This window comes from Leptonychotes weddellii, chromosome 2 (genome assembly GCF_054177405.1).
Source record: "Leptonychotes weddellii isolate Sample4059 chromosome 2, ASM5417740v2, whole genome shotgun sequence".
NCBI classification, from domain to species: Eukaryota; Metazoa; Chordata; class Mammalia; order Carnivora; family Phocidae; genus Leptonychotes; species Leptonychotes weddellii.
This window is the reverse complement of record NC_138370.1, coordinates 104,226,611-104,241,327: the sequence shown is the minus strand read 5'-3', so window position 1 is coordinate 104,241,327 and position 14,717 is coordinate 104,226,611. Positions and strand designations below refer to the sequence as shown.

The 14,717-nt window shown below is 41.8% G+C and overlaps 1 protein-coding gene across 2 annotated transcripts in view; it reads left to right on the top strand.

Moving 5' to 3' along the window:
- DAPP1 (dual adaptor of phosphotyrosine and 3-phosphoinositides 1) overlaps positions 1-14,717 on the top strand; it is a 47,861-nt gene continuing 33,144 nt past the window's right edge. For both annotated transcript variants that reach the window (XM_081812098.1, XM_081812097.1), the window contains exon 1: positions 1-117. In XM_081812098.1, coding sequence (XP_081668224.1) covers positions 17-117 — 101 coding nt within the window. In that variant the 5' untranslated portion in view covers positions 1-16. The remainder of the gene's footprint in view (positions 118-14,717) is intronic.

Genomic DNA, 14,717 nt, shown 5'->3' with positions numbered 1-14,717 from the left:
GACGTGAGGCGCGCGAATGGGCAGAGCAGAATCCCTAGAAGGGAAGATGAGCGCCCAGGATCCTTCAGATCTGTGGAGCACATCAGACGGAGAAGCTGAGCTGCTCCAGGACTTGGGGTAAGAAAGCAGGTCTTCTTTTCACAGTACTGCTCTGGTGAGCGTTGACTCCCAACCGCCACCCAAATGCTCGCTTTGGTTGATTTTCTTTAGCACCCTGCCATCTCGGGCTTCGCTGCCTTCCACTTCACTCATCTGTGAAGGCATCCTCCTGCTTGGGGCCAATGGCATTTTAAAAGCATACAGTGTTTTCCCAGGTGTGAAAACATGTTAAGGGGAGAAAAGGGGATGAAAATCAAATGTTGGGCATTCTTCGAGACTAGGGACAGAATTGAGATGTGTGAGCTGATGTCGCTTGGTTTCCTGGATATGGATCTGGTTGATGAATAAAAGCGCTGTTCAAACGCCTGGGGCTCTAAGCTATTGACCGTAAGAGGGCTGTCTTGCCAGTAAGATAAGCAGAAAGCCTAGCCTGCTGCATGGGAGAGGGACTTTTTCAAAACGAAAGAATGAGGAAGTGTCTGCACTGTCCCATCTGGGTTTCTCTCTCCTGACACCGTGTTTGCGAGCTCTCTCGTTTGTTTGGTAGGCACCACTTGGAGCCTTTTAAATACTAACGAGTCAGGAGGAGGATTACATTTCTGCCTCAAGCAGGTTTTAAGTTGAGGTAGGTGGAGTCACCGTAGTCCTGTCTTTAAGAAGGGACCAGATGAGACAGCCCATCGGGGTATTTAACAAAAGAAGCAAGCATTACACAAGATAGGTGTAGGGGGTTTCCTAGAGAAACTGGACCTTTACCCTGAAGCACCAGAAATATCCAAACGAGGTTGGTTTTGACACCTGTGCTTCACAAGCGACAAGACCAGCGCCTCTTCATAAACAGGACTATCTCCATAGCAGCCCACTGGCATAGAAACTGTGGTCTCCATCTTACAAAGGAAGAAAATGGCACCAAAGGGGTTGAAAAATTTGCCTGTGTCACACATCAACAAATGGCAAAGCTGGGATTTCAACCTGCAAAAGCCTATGTTCTTTGCCCGAGAAAAACTAAAACAGGGATAAAATCTCTGCATTAAGACGGCAGAGATTGTAGCTTTTGGTGTCGTATTACTGTAAAAGTTCTCAATAAAGTCCTGTCTTCAGATTTTAAAATGGAGGTGTCAGAATTGAACTCCACTTTCACAAGGTACACCAGAAATAACAGCTAGAATTTTCTATAAAGTCAACTCCCCTTACTGGGAATTCAGAGTTCTAGGATACCACCGTTCTTCCAGGTTGAACCTCCAAAGAGAGAGGGTAAAATACCCCTGAGCATCCAAATGGGTGTCACGGAGTCCAGGCTAGACCCTTGGGCTCTCACTTATAGCCTTATTAAATTATTAAAGTATAATTCTTTACATGCTTCATTATCAATATTCCCAGCCCATGATCAGCAGGAAGCTCCAAAGGAGAAGAGAAACAAAGGAGGTATTCAATTCTGGTTCTTTAATTAAACCATCCTGTGCCCACATTCTATGCTTGAGTGACGTTGTCACCTCCTTGGATGACAAGGATGAACTAGATGATGTCTCTTCTCTCCACCATATGTCCGTAACAGGAAGCGACTATGGGTAAAACCCACAAGGAAAACAGAATTGTGCCTTCCCTCCGTGGTCAAAGAATGGACGTCCAGTACAACCCAGAAACACCCCAAACAGGTGCATTTATGTCCAGACTTCTGTATTTCAGAGGGCTGGGAAATTTACTATTACTAAACATTTGGGGATGGTTTCCATAACAACAGACAAGCTACAATGATCTGGAAAAATTGCTCTACGATGCAGGTTCTCAACCTTAGCTGTACGCTGGTGTACACAAAGAGTTTTTAAAAATTCCTGTCCAGGCCACATGCCAGACAAATGACATTAGTATCTTGGGAGTGAGTGTTGTCTTGTTACACTCCCCAAGTGATTCTGGGGAGAGACCAAGGTTGGGAGTCACTGCATAGAATATAAATCCATCAGAAGTGCTGAGAAAAATGTGGCTTTATTTTTCATTTATTCGGTATGTCGCTGAATCTTAAAGCCATTCATAAATGTTGACATTTTGTTTGTTGGTTTGGAGGCAGTTTACTTAACAATTTTATTGAGGTGTACTTTATAGATAAAACTCACTCATTTCAAGTGTACAAATCCACAATTTCTAGTGACTTTAAAGAGTGGTTCAGACATCACCGTAAATCAATTTTAGAACATTTTCATCCCCCCGGTAAGAACCTTCAGTTCAGCATGGTTTTTTTAAGTATACTCAGTGGGGTGCTGATAAACCACTTGGACGAGGGGTGATTTCTAGAGTCTGCTTGTTTGCTTGGTATAAATACTTCTACCATGGGCAATTTCAAGCTGCGAAAGGTTTGACAACCTACCTGTAAAATTCCTGAAATTTAATAATGGACTTGAGCAAGTATTAGTTGCCCCGTCAGGTCATTGCTGTCATACCTTTTGCAGGTGATAATATCTGAGAGAACTTGAAAATGACCAGTTGCCCCTGGCAGAATTCTGAACATAAATGAAACTTTTTCTTTGAAAATTTGTCACCGGTTAGGTACTATCTGTACCAAAACTTCAGCTTAATTCAGTTTTTAAAAAGCACCATAAAAACAAAATGATTTCATGTAATTGATAAATAATAGGTGGCTGGTTTCAATGACTTAATTTTAAAATTATTTTAAATATATTACTTGAGTTGTTAGGTAGATTCTGATGTTTGTATTTTGGGTAGATATAAACAGATAATGTGGTGGTTAGAGAGATATCACACATCCTTGTTCTTTGGTCCCTATTTTTATTCTGGCTCGGGAATATGTAAGGTTTTGAAAATTAAAACCTGAGCTGTAGCAAATTAATCCATCACTTGCTTTTCTAGGACACACATGGCTTACTCAGAGCATCAGTTTATCCTTTTCTAAAGTACCTAAATCAAGCAACTCAGATGCATTTCTGAGTCTCATTTATAAAGCCTCAATCTAAAAACACTTATTTTCTGGGGTGCCTGGGTGGCTCAGTAGGTTAAGCATCTGCCTTTGGCTGAGGTCATGATCCCAGAGTCCTGGAATCGAGCCCCACCTTGGGCTCCCTGCTCAGCAGGGAGTCTGCCTCTCTCTCCCCCTCTGTCCCTCCCCATACTCGCGCTGGGCGGGGGTGGGGGGGGTGGGGGTGGGGGGGATGCACGAGCACTCTTTCTCTTTCTCTCTCTCTCTTAAATAAATAAATAAAAATCTTTTTTAAAAATTAAAAAAAATAAAAACATTTATTTTCTTTAATCCTAAATGTATTAACGTGTCCAAAGCAAAGGAGAACTAAAACCATCTGTGATTGTTGCTCAGCTTCACTTAAACTTTGGTGGGATGGGACTGTAGAGGTGGACTGTGGGGAAGAACGGAGGGGCAAAGGGTGTGGAGACCGGTCAGTGATAAGGAAGAGGTGGGCTGGGAACAGTCAGGCTGTTTGTTGCTTTCAAAATGGAGCAATGGGGAAATGAAACAAGTAGTGAATGCTAGACAGGTCACCTAAATAAAAAACTAGTTCTAAAACTGCTAGTTAGTTGATAATTTAAAGTTCCAGCCATTCTTTGATTATAACAAAAGTTCCTACAAGACAGTGTAATAACTAACTAACCAAATAAATAAATAAAGTCTCTAATTTCTCTATCCTGTACATATAAGAGAAGGTTAGAATAGATCAGGGGTCAGCAAGCTTTTTTTGTAAAATACCAGATAATAAATTTTCCAGGCTTTGCAGGCTTTGTGATTTCGGCCACAAGTACTCACATCTGCCACTGACATGCAAAAACAGCCATAGATAACACAGAAATAAATGACCATGACAGTGGGTTCAGACAAAATGTTATTTGTGGACGCTGAAATTTGAATTTCGTATTATTTTCATGAGTCACAAAATATTCTATTTTTTCCCCTAGCCACTTAAAAATGTAAAACCATTCTTGTTTCTTAGTCTATACAAAAACTTGTACCCTGGACGGAAATACAAAGACTTGTACCCTGGCAGGAATTGGCCCTCAGGTGGTGGTTTGCTGACTCAGGGAACAGATGATCATAAGCAAAATGAGTCCTCATTATGAGAGTCTTCAGAAGGTACTGGCATTCCAACTTCATATACAAGGAGACTCCCTAGCAGAAAAATCAGGTTGCCTGAAGTCCCAGAGAATCTGTTGTGAGAATTCGCTATTTACTGACCACATACTATGTGTTAGCACCATGCCATTTACGCCCATTATGTCACGAAGCTTGCCCAGTACTTTCAATGTGGTACGATTACACCCATTTCATAGAGACAGAGAGTGAGTTCAGAGAAGTTCGGTGAACCGTGCAGCTCACTCATAGTGGTGCAGCTGAGGGACACGCCTACGAGCCTACCCCAAAGCTGATGCTCTTTCCACTGATCGAAGAAGCTATATGTTCTAATAATGACGACTAGTAATTATTGGATGTCACTATGTGCCAGGCACTATTTTAAGCCCTTTGCATGTATCATTTATTAAATTCACACCACTGTGAGATAGATACTATTAGTGAATCATCTCCATTTGTAAATGAGAAAAGTGGGCGCCTGGGTGGCTCAGTCGGTTAAGCGTCTGCCTTCGGCTCAGGTCATGATCCCAGGGTCCTGGGATCGAGTCCCACATCAGGCTTCTTGATCAGCGGGGAGCCTGCTTTTCCCTCTCCCTCTGCCTGCCGCTCCCCCTGCTGTGCTCTCTTTCTCTGGGGCCCACATGCCTATCCACTAATGCAACATGCTAATTCTCATTACACTTGTCTTTTATTATATTAGCACTATTTGTTAGTACTAGTATGAACTTAGAGACAAAAAGAAAGTTTTGTGATTACTACAACCAAGAAAGGTTATTTTAAAGACATTATTCTTTCATGTTCTTCACATAATATGCATGCTCATGCACACAAAGCCAGGCCAATACCCTAATTAATCAAAACTTTATTGAATTTTTTGTAGATTCCATTTTTCAGAGCTTGACAAACAGAATAGGCTAAGAAAAGTGTAGTAAGGTCAAAGTTTTGCTTTTGTTTTGTTTGTTTGTTTGTAGAGAGAAAGAGTGAGCGGGTGGGGAGGGGCAGAGGGAGAGGGAGAGGGAGAGGGAGAATCCTAAGCAGGCTACACCCAGCACGGAGCCTGATGGGGGCTCCATCTCACAACCGTGAGATCACGAACCGAGCTGAAATCAAGAGTTGGAGGCTCAAACGACTGAGCCACCCAGGTGCCCCTAAAGTCAACGTTTTAAAGGAATCTGTTTACAGAGCTATGATACCAAGTAGAGCAATAAAGCTTGTTCCTCCTCTTTGCACAACTCTGTAATCTTGGATTCTAAAAATGGAAGGTGATTCTCCTGTGGCTGTATGAGAGTATGTAACTGGTGTACAGTTCAATCTCTCCTTGACTCAAATGAATTTCCTCTTCAGTTGTTGTGTTTTCTGTTCCTCTATGGGTGATGGTGACTTCCTTCTACTTACATGTGGAAATCTGTCCACAAACGTTCTCCACGTAGAATGGGGTCACTTTGTTTCATTCATTCACTCTTCCATCCATTCACAGATCCAGCCATTGAATGATGACCAGGCAGTGTGGGGACACTGAAATGAAGAAGAAATGGCTGTCCCCTCAAAGAGTTTATGGCGCAGAGGACCGAGAATGCACACACACACGTGTAGTTAGAATGCAGGGTGGAGGGGCTGAGGGCCATGAGTATGTCTAGACAAAGCACACAGCATAGGGCAGCAAGGAAGGAGATCACTGGTTGTGGACGATATGGCTTTGGAACTGATAGGTATTTGTCAGTTGACGTCAGAAAAGATGACTTTGCTAAAGAGAAAATGGCATGAATAAAGGGGTAAAAGTGGCAAAACACAGGAGCATTCAGAAAATCAAACAAGCCCATATGACTCAGAGCCTCTCATCCCAGGGACCCAGTGGTTGGTTCTGGGCTCTACCTCTCAGAGATCCCACCGACAGCCTCATTGTCTGAGAAACATCCACCTGCCTTTCCTCTTCTAGTTTCCAGTGTCATAGCCATAGCCTTAGCCTTAAAAAAAAAAAGCCTGCATTAATTTCTTGTTTCTTCCAACTCCCCTAGAGGATAAATTCCTATTCTGAGCCCCCAGGCTTCTGGCTCCTTCTCCCTGATAGGGACCTGTCTAAAAGCAGCACAATCCACCTGGTGGACTCTTTAACCGTGTTGCTTCCTCACCTCCCGAGTCTCTGTAGTCATATGTTCTCCCTGACCACCTGCCCCCATTATCTGTTTTCAGACCTTTTTGTTTAAAAATATTGATAACTTCAGGGGCGCCTGGGTGGCTCAGTTGGTTAAGCATCAGACTCTTGATTTCCACTCAGGTCATGATCTCAGGGTCGTGGGATCAAGCCCCATGTCAGGCTCTGCACTCAGTGAGGAGTCTGCTTGTCCCTTTTCCTCTGCCTTCCACCCCCCTACCACCCCGCTCTCATGCTCTCAAATAAATAAATAAAATCTTCTTAAAAAATTTATAACTTTAAAAACATAAGAGCAGTAAGTTAATTTGTTTTGACAGAAATATGGCTAAGTAAGAGAATGTCACTTTTTTGAGACACATGCTAAACTACTTAAAGTGTCATGATATCTATAATTAACTTTTAAAATGTTCCTGAAAAATATATAAAGAATATATGGCAAAAGTTTGAAAATTATTCTACCTAAAATATGGGTATTATTTAAATATGCGTATTACTTTTTCTATTATTTATGCTTTCTGAAGGTATTCACAGTAAACAGTTAAAAATAATAATCATATGTATTAATTATTGAAAATTTGGGAAATAAAAGCACCCAAAAAGTCAGCCATGTACAACCACCCAGAATGACATATTGTTCAACTTGTCTCCAGTCTTTTATTTTTTATTTATTTTTAAAGATTTTATTTATTTATTTGAGAGAGTGAGCATGAGAGAGAGAGAGAGCACATGAGAGGGGGGAGGATCAGAGGGAGAAGCAGACTCCCTGCTGAGCAGGGAGCCCAATGCAGGACTCGATCCTGGGACCCCAGGATCATGACCTGAGCCAAAGGTAGTTGCTTAACCAACTGAGCCACCCAGGCACCCGTCTCCAGTCTTTTAAAAATATTTTTCTGTAAACACACACACACACACACACACTCAGATTGAATTGTGGCCATACCATTTATATAATTTTTCTCTTGCTTTCTGGTAGGATATTTTTCCATCATCTACTTTTTAGTCTGTGTCAAAGCATGTTCTGGGTCTGTGTTTTCCCCAGGTCAGCCTGTTTCCCTCTATTAAAGTTTAGATATTTAGGTTGGTCCAAATTCCAGAAGGCTTTACATAGATTAAGAGTTTGGACCTTGGTCAAACTCCATTTGACAATATGGACTTATTGAATGCTTATAGGAATGTGGAATTACATGGTCATCATGTTTTGTTTTTAGATTAATCTGGTAGATTAATCTGGTAGTTGAGCGTGATAGGTAGCAACGGGACCAGAGCCAAAAAAGCTAATTAGTCAGGGACTTTACAGATTGGAGAATAAGGAACTAGAGTGATGACCTGGGAGTAGCAAGAAAGGAACAGAGGTGGAAACCAGTCATTCCACTTTGCGAAGCACAGTTAGCGATTCACATCCAAATAAGAAGGAGTTCTGCTTTTGTATGGTTTTTCAAAATAACGGTCAAAGGAATTTTGGAGACCTTAATGTCACAAGGGTCTTTTAATTCATCCTTTGTTTACTTTACCACTATACATTTCTAGAGTTGTCCAGGGTTCATCGTTTTGCTTGTAGGGTTCTGACTCACCACCAGTAGAGTCTATGTTTTGGGTTTGATTCTCCAGATAATAGAACCATTTTGCAAATGTCAACCCTAAAGCACGAAGAGGTTTGTCCACTTGCTCTAAGTTGAGCATAGTAAACTCCTTTTCATGGCGAGCTCCTTAGGGGCAGGAATGTAGCTTCTTCATCTTTGTCTGCTCTACCCCAGCCCATCACTTGGCAAAGAGCAGCTGTCTGAAGGTTTGAATTGCCCCAAGTTGAGTCAAAGGCAAGACCAGAATTTAAGGTTCTTGACTTCAGCCCTCTACCACACCAACCCTGATGACATATTTGCATTTATTACCCTCAGACTCACTCTGTCCCCTTATGCCCAAAAGTTTTTACTGGTGGGATAAATCAACATTGGTGAGAGGCCTCATCTGAACCATGCAACCCAGAGGAGATAACTAATAAAAGGATCTGTTTGTATTTTTTTCATCCTCCAAAGTTTGGGGCTCTTTCCCCTAGCTGCAGCTTGCTGAAAGTGGCCCTCTCTGTCTCCTGTAGCAGCCTGAAATGGTAGCTGGCCAGCAGCGACTACAGCCCAAGGAAAATGACCTGGGAGCAGCATTTTATGCAGTATAAATGACAAGAGTAATGAGAACAAGTGCAGAGTCAAGCTTGATTCCACTCGGGGATAAGCCCTCCTGAGAAAATCTCTGGTGTGGGTCTCTGCCCAGCCATTCCAGGCCCCCGCAAGTTCTTATCCATGAAATAGTTTCACCAGTCTGTCTCTGAGCTTTGGCTCCTGGTCCAAATCCAACAGTCACTGAGCCCCAACCCCTGGGGGACCAATAATGCTCTTGTAGTCTTGAGACCATTCCTGCCCCATGGTGGCTGACCTGGGGACCGGACTGAAGGACCTGTGCTGGAATGATATGCAGGTTGCCCCCCTTCCCCCCACCCCAGTCCATGGCATGGCCCCTCTGGTCTCTGCAAGTCCTTGTCTGCATGTCCTGGTGTGTCGACCCACCTACGAGTCAGGCTCTGCAGGTCTCTATGTGTCTGTGTCCTTCTCTCTTTGGTTTCTCTGCCTCAGTCCTATCTATACCCTGGGTCCCTCTGTTTCGTGTGCCCTAAGCCACTGCCCTGTGTGCTTCTGCTATGTGGGTGAGCCACTGTGCCTTTCTAACTGGCTCTGAGTTTTGCAGCTCTGTCTTCTGTCTCTCTGTCCACAGCTCTTCCTTTTTGTGTCTCTGACTCTTTGTGCCCATGTATGTCTCTGAAGGTCTGAGTCTCTGCCTCTGTCTCTGTGTGTCTTCCATCTCAGAATTGCTTGCCTCGTTCCTCGGACTCCTTCAAGAACAGGTTTGCCCTGATCTCCAACTCCCACAGAAATCTCTGCGGTTCCTTTCCACCCTGTTTTCCTTTAGCTGAGCCTTGACTCCCACCCAAAAAAAAAAAAAACCAACAAACCTTGGGGCCCACCCTCAGTTCCTCGTTTGACCAGCTAGCCAGAACCCTGCCTCTGTCATCACTCAGGTATGTTTCCTAATGCCTGGGGCAGCTGGCCTCACCATTTAGCTCTGTTGTTACCACATGTAAATGTGGGCATTCAGAATGGCAATATGAAAAGCCACAGACCAGCGGGTTCCATGACAGAAACCTCCTTATTGGAAGGACTGTGATGAGCCGATCTTCTGCCTAACCTCAGCAACACACTTAACGCCTTTCTTAGACCTCATTTGAATGTTCAAAAACTTTGCAAGACCTGTTTGGTTCTCCCCGCTTGGACAGGGTCCATTGCTATGATCAATGCAAAAATAAGCTCATATCTGTGAATAGGGGACTTCATGTATTTATGTGGACAACACTGTCTTAGCCTAGATATTGTCATGACTTTAGTATAATATAAATTGCAGCACTGATAGCTCTTGAGCTGACAAGGTTTTTCCTTATCCTAAACCCATGATTTCTGATGGCATGGAGGACCAAGAACTTTATTTTTCACAAAAAGTCATTCAGCACCAATCATATGACCAAATGAATGTGAAGGAAATGAGCAGCCAAGCAAGCCTGCAGAACGAATCAAGTGCTAAGGACAGATTAACCCAAGTTAAGATTGCTTGGAGTAAGCCTGCCCTATCATTTCACCTTATGTTCTGTCACCATTGTGTTCAGAAGGATTCTGAGGCCAAGTATATAGCCTTGGCAAGAAAGAAAACAGATCAATTAGTGATATTATCCATGGCCTTTAAAAAGGGGAGTGGCGTCATCTGTTAGCATTTGCTGTCTTTGGTCTAGAGGGTAGAGAGAGTGTGTCCTTGTCATTCAAAAGTGAGAATAATTTTGAAAATGAAGAAAAAAGAGAAAATTCTCTAAAGAGGGTTTTTATTGGCTGTTCAACTCCAAGGACTTTTAGCTACTGTCACACAATCAGGAGTCTCTGTTCTTGCTTTAGATTGAAATCTGTGTTTTCTTTATAACCCTGATGGGACCGAATGTAGGTTCTGTGTCACTTCTCTTTGCCAGGAAGGGGAAGAATAAGTCATTAAATATATGCATAATCTGTAGATGTGGGTTACTAAGAAATTTTTCACCAAGAAATATATAGTCTAAATGGATGCGTGGCTCATGTTTTAACGTGCAAGATCACTTCCTGTGTCCACTTGTTCTTCCAGTGTTATTTTGCGTTACTCCTCAGTTTAAAGCCTCTGTTTCAACTAAGCATTCTGTTCCCTATATAAGCCATGCATGTGTTAACCACAGTGCCTTTGCTTATGCCGTTTCTCCCATTGAAATGACCTTTTCTCTCACTACTTAATGAAACCTATATTTATTCTTGAAGCTCCAATTCATGATCTTCCTCCTCCATGCTTTCCCTGACATGCCAGCCCCCTGGAAGCTCCCCGTCCTATACCATTTACTGTCCATATTACTAACATTGCAGCTATTGGGGAAATTTCTGACCATGTTAGCCTGCAAATCCTTCTCTTTTCCTCCTCATTGGTACTTTAAAGCCACTTAGTTCTTTCTTTGTCCTCTGTGTACTCTTCTTTAGATGAGACACACTGTGAATTCAAACCATCAAAGTTACTGAAACAAATTAAAGTTTTTGGGTCCAACAGTCCTTGACCTCTGTGCTTCTGAAACTCTAAACTGCATTAGCAATCGTATGGGACTCTTAATAAATACAAATTACAGTTCAACAGGTGTAGGGGGCCTGAGAATGTACATTTCTAACAAGATTGCCGGGCACTGAGTTGCATTGTTTTTCAAACATCAGGTGCATCTCATTAGTGTCCATAAAGTCAGTTTAGAGAGTCACAATCAATGTTTGTCAAAAATAAGTGGAGAAAAGAAAATAGTAAATAGTAAGTATCCCGTGGAAGAGTAGTGTTGTTGTTTCCTCTAATACTCTGGGGTGTGTGTATGTGTGTGTGTGTGTATGCCTATAATATGTGTGTGTGTGTGTTTGTGTAGAGAGAGAGAGAGAAAAATGCATTTTATACTGTGAGCTGATTGAAAAAGTTTGAAAGCCTCTCCTTTAAAGGATAGAGCAAAATGAAATATCAGTTTATATCAGTGGATTAAGTTAAGACAATAAAACCCAATGGGATAAAAACTTGAAGACTCCAATATGCCGGAGCAATTTCCCAGAAGGTTCTAGCACAAAGGGGCACTGCACTGGAATGGGAGAAGGGGCTGACTTGAGGACCAGCCTGCTGGATCTAGCTGGTCTGCCTTTCTCTGTGGTTGAGCTGGCTTCCTGTACCTAACTGAGAGGCGACGATGAAAATTCTTTAGTGTGTGGGTGTTTCCTAATTTGTTACTATATAATGGAAGGGATAATACCACTGTTTCCTTCAAGGTCAACTGCTGGTTTTGGTAATCTCATAAACCCAGTGCAAATATTCTTTTGAAGCTTGATGAGTCTTTGCTCTGTTACCTCCATTAGCCTTGAGACATATTTATAGCAATGTGTGGGCCTTAGGGAAAAAGAAGAATATAACATTGCTTGAATGTATGTTATAAATAATAGTTTCTTGCTCTTTTTCACTTCTTCAGAAACTTTGAGACCAAAAGAATTTTTTTTTTAATTTTTTGTTTCAGGAAGGTGAACCTTATTCCAAACTATTCCCATACCTAGCACAATGCCTAGCATATCTTATCTAGCATAAGATATAAGATTTGCTATTTATAATATGTTTTATATTTAGCAAATCTTGTATCTTGTTCTCTTCTGCAAAAGTTAAAGAATCATAAAAATAGTTTGTAAAAGGGCGCCTGGGTGGCTCAGTCAGTTAAGTGTCTGCCTTCAGCTGGGGTCATGATCCTGAGATCCTGGGACCAAGCCCTCGAGGAGGTTCCCTGCTAAGCAGGGAGTCTGCTTCTCCCTCTCCCTCTGCCCCTCCCCCTGCTTGTGCTCTGTCTCTGTCTCTCTCAAATGAATAAATAAAATCTAAAAAAAAAAAGTTTGTAAAAGAAGACAGTGTTCCAATACATGAAAACAACAGGGTTTTCTTACCGTAGCATTGTTATTAGTCACCTTGACTGCTGAGAAAACTAAAGTTGCTATTTGTGTGGTCACATAGCTAACAAGTAGGAAGTTGGAGCAAACAGACGAGCTAAGGAAATGACCAGAGACAAAGGCATGGTCTCTCCTCAACAGAACTCTCATTGACGCTCCATGCTACATAGACGTTTGTGATACAAGTTCGCTGCTTATTCGCATTTCTTTTCAGTTGGCATTTCCCTGTTGTAAAAAGGCTTCTTACTGCACTTAATTCTAAAAGCATCAGCCTCCTGGGGCACCTGGGTGGCTCAGTCGGTTAAGCATCTGCCTTCAGCTCAGGTCATGATCTCAGGGTCCTGCGATTGAGCCCTGCATCAGGCTCTCTGCTCTGTGGAGAGCCTGTTTCTCCCTCTCCCCCTGCCCTTCTCTCTCTCTCTCTGTCAAATAAATAAAATCTTTAAAAATAAATAAATAAATAAAAGCATCCGCCTCCTAATGCAGGGGAAGACGTGACAGGACAGCAGAGGAAAATGACTGACTTGGGAGTTTTAATCAACAAACAGTAGGTGCAGTGTGAATTCCCAGCATGATGCAATTGTCAAGAAACTAATGCAATCTTGGGTTGCTTTACTGCAAACCTAGCAGCTAGAATAAGGGGGATCCTTTGACGCTTAGTTTTCCACATCAGCTCTTACCTTTAAGAGAGGTTTTAAAAATTTGGAGGGTATTCAGAGAAGTTAAAGTCTCTCGGTGATAAAGGGACTGAAAGCCTGTCATAAAAAGAGAAGTTGAAGTTGATGGAAAGAGAAAAAATACAATCTAAATGCTTTAACTGTTCGTTTAAATATCATGTATAGAACACCAAGAAGTAGCTCTGGGACCATCTGTGGAAAGCTAGACAGCAAGAAACAGCAATTCAACGTAGGCAAGAGTTTTCTGGCCATCATGAACCATGGCAGTATAGAAAGAGTTTGCCTATAAAGTAGTGAGGTGCCATCATCATCAATATGTAGCAAAGATTGGATATGAGTCTTATTAGGGTTGAGGCTTTATTCACCCACTGCACAAAAGAATTTTTAAAAAGAATTATAAACTAACCTGATTGGGGGGGTGATTATACTTGGATTTTATTTACTAAGCTAAACATTTTTGTAAAGATCTATTTATTTATTTGAGAAGAGAGAGAGAGAGAATGCATGTGTATGCGGGAGTGGGAGGAGGAGGCAGAGGGAGAGGGAGAGAAAGAGAATCTTAAGCAGACTCCCCGCTGAGCACGTAGCGCAATGTGGGGCTCGATGTCATGACCCTGAGATCATGACCTGAGATCATGACCTGAGCTGAAAACAAGAGGCGGGCGTTTAACCGACCGAGCTACCCAGGCACCCTTAAGCTAAACATTTTTAATTGTTTAATTTTTTGGAGCTTAGAAGCGTATATGATTTTTATAGTCAACAGAAATAAGTTTACTGTGAAGCCAATGAGGCCTCAGCTTCAGGGCCCCTCCCTGGTACAGACCCTAGCCATATAGTTAATAAATGTCATCCATTCAAAGAGTATTTAAGATTACTTCCTATGCATGAAAATGTAAAATACCCTGGAATCTTAGAGCTCATATTTGAGAGAAATTTGATAGAGGTCCCAGAATTTGCCAACAATTTAAAAAACTTCATTACCAATAAGCCTATGCTGTCAATAATTTTTAAAAATAGTCTAGATGAAAGACTGAATTATTGTTCTAGTCTCTCTCTAGAAAACTATATTATAACATTTTTGTCATATGAAGAAATAATCAAAGATAATCGAACCAAAAATACAGAGGAAAAAATATAAGAGAATGTGAGACAGTTAATGAAAATAAGTTATTTTTCTGGGTTTTGTGATGTTTGTGATATTTGTCCCACAATGTGTAATTTTTTTTGTGATTTCTCATTCTAAATAATTAATTTTTTGTAATTTTATATCAATTTTCTTAAAGAGAATTCCAAATTTTACAAGCTCCAAGCTCTCTAAAATCATGACTCTTCCCCCTAATAATCAGAGTAATAAAAAAAATTGTTTTAAACAGTTCCAATGATAGGAACTTAGTTGGAACATAGTTCCATGCAGTCAGGACTCTATGTAATGAGCAGTCAGATGTGCATATTAAGCCATAAAAATCCCTGTAGCCGTCAGCCAAGGACCTGTCAATATCCAGCGCCCTTTGTTACACGGCCAACCTTGCAGCTTCATCTCACCATGGCTGCCTGCGGGCGCTCACCCCGAGTTACTCACACCACCAAGCAGCACTCTGATGCTAGACACACTTAACCATTCTCTCGTTCCAAGGCCTGCACTCCTG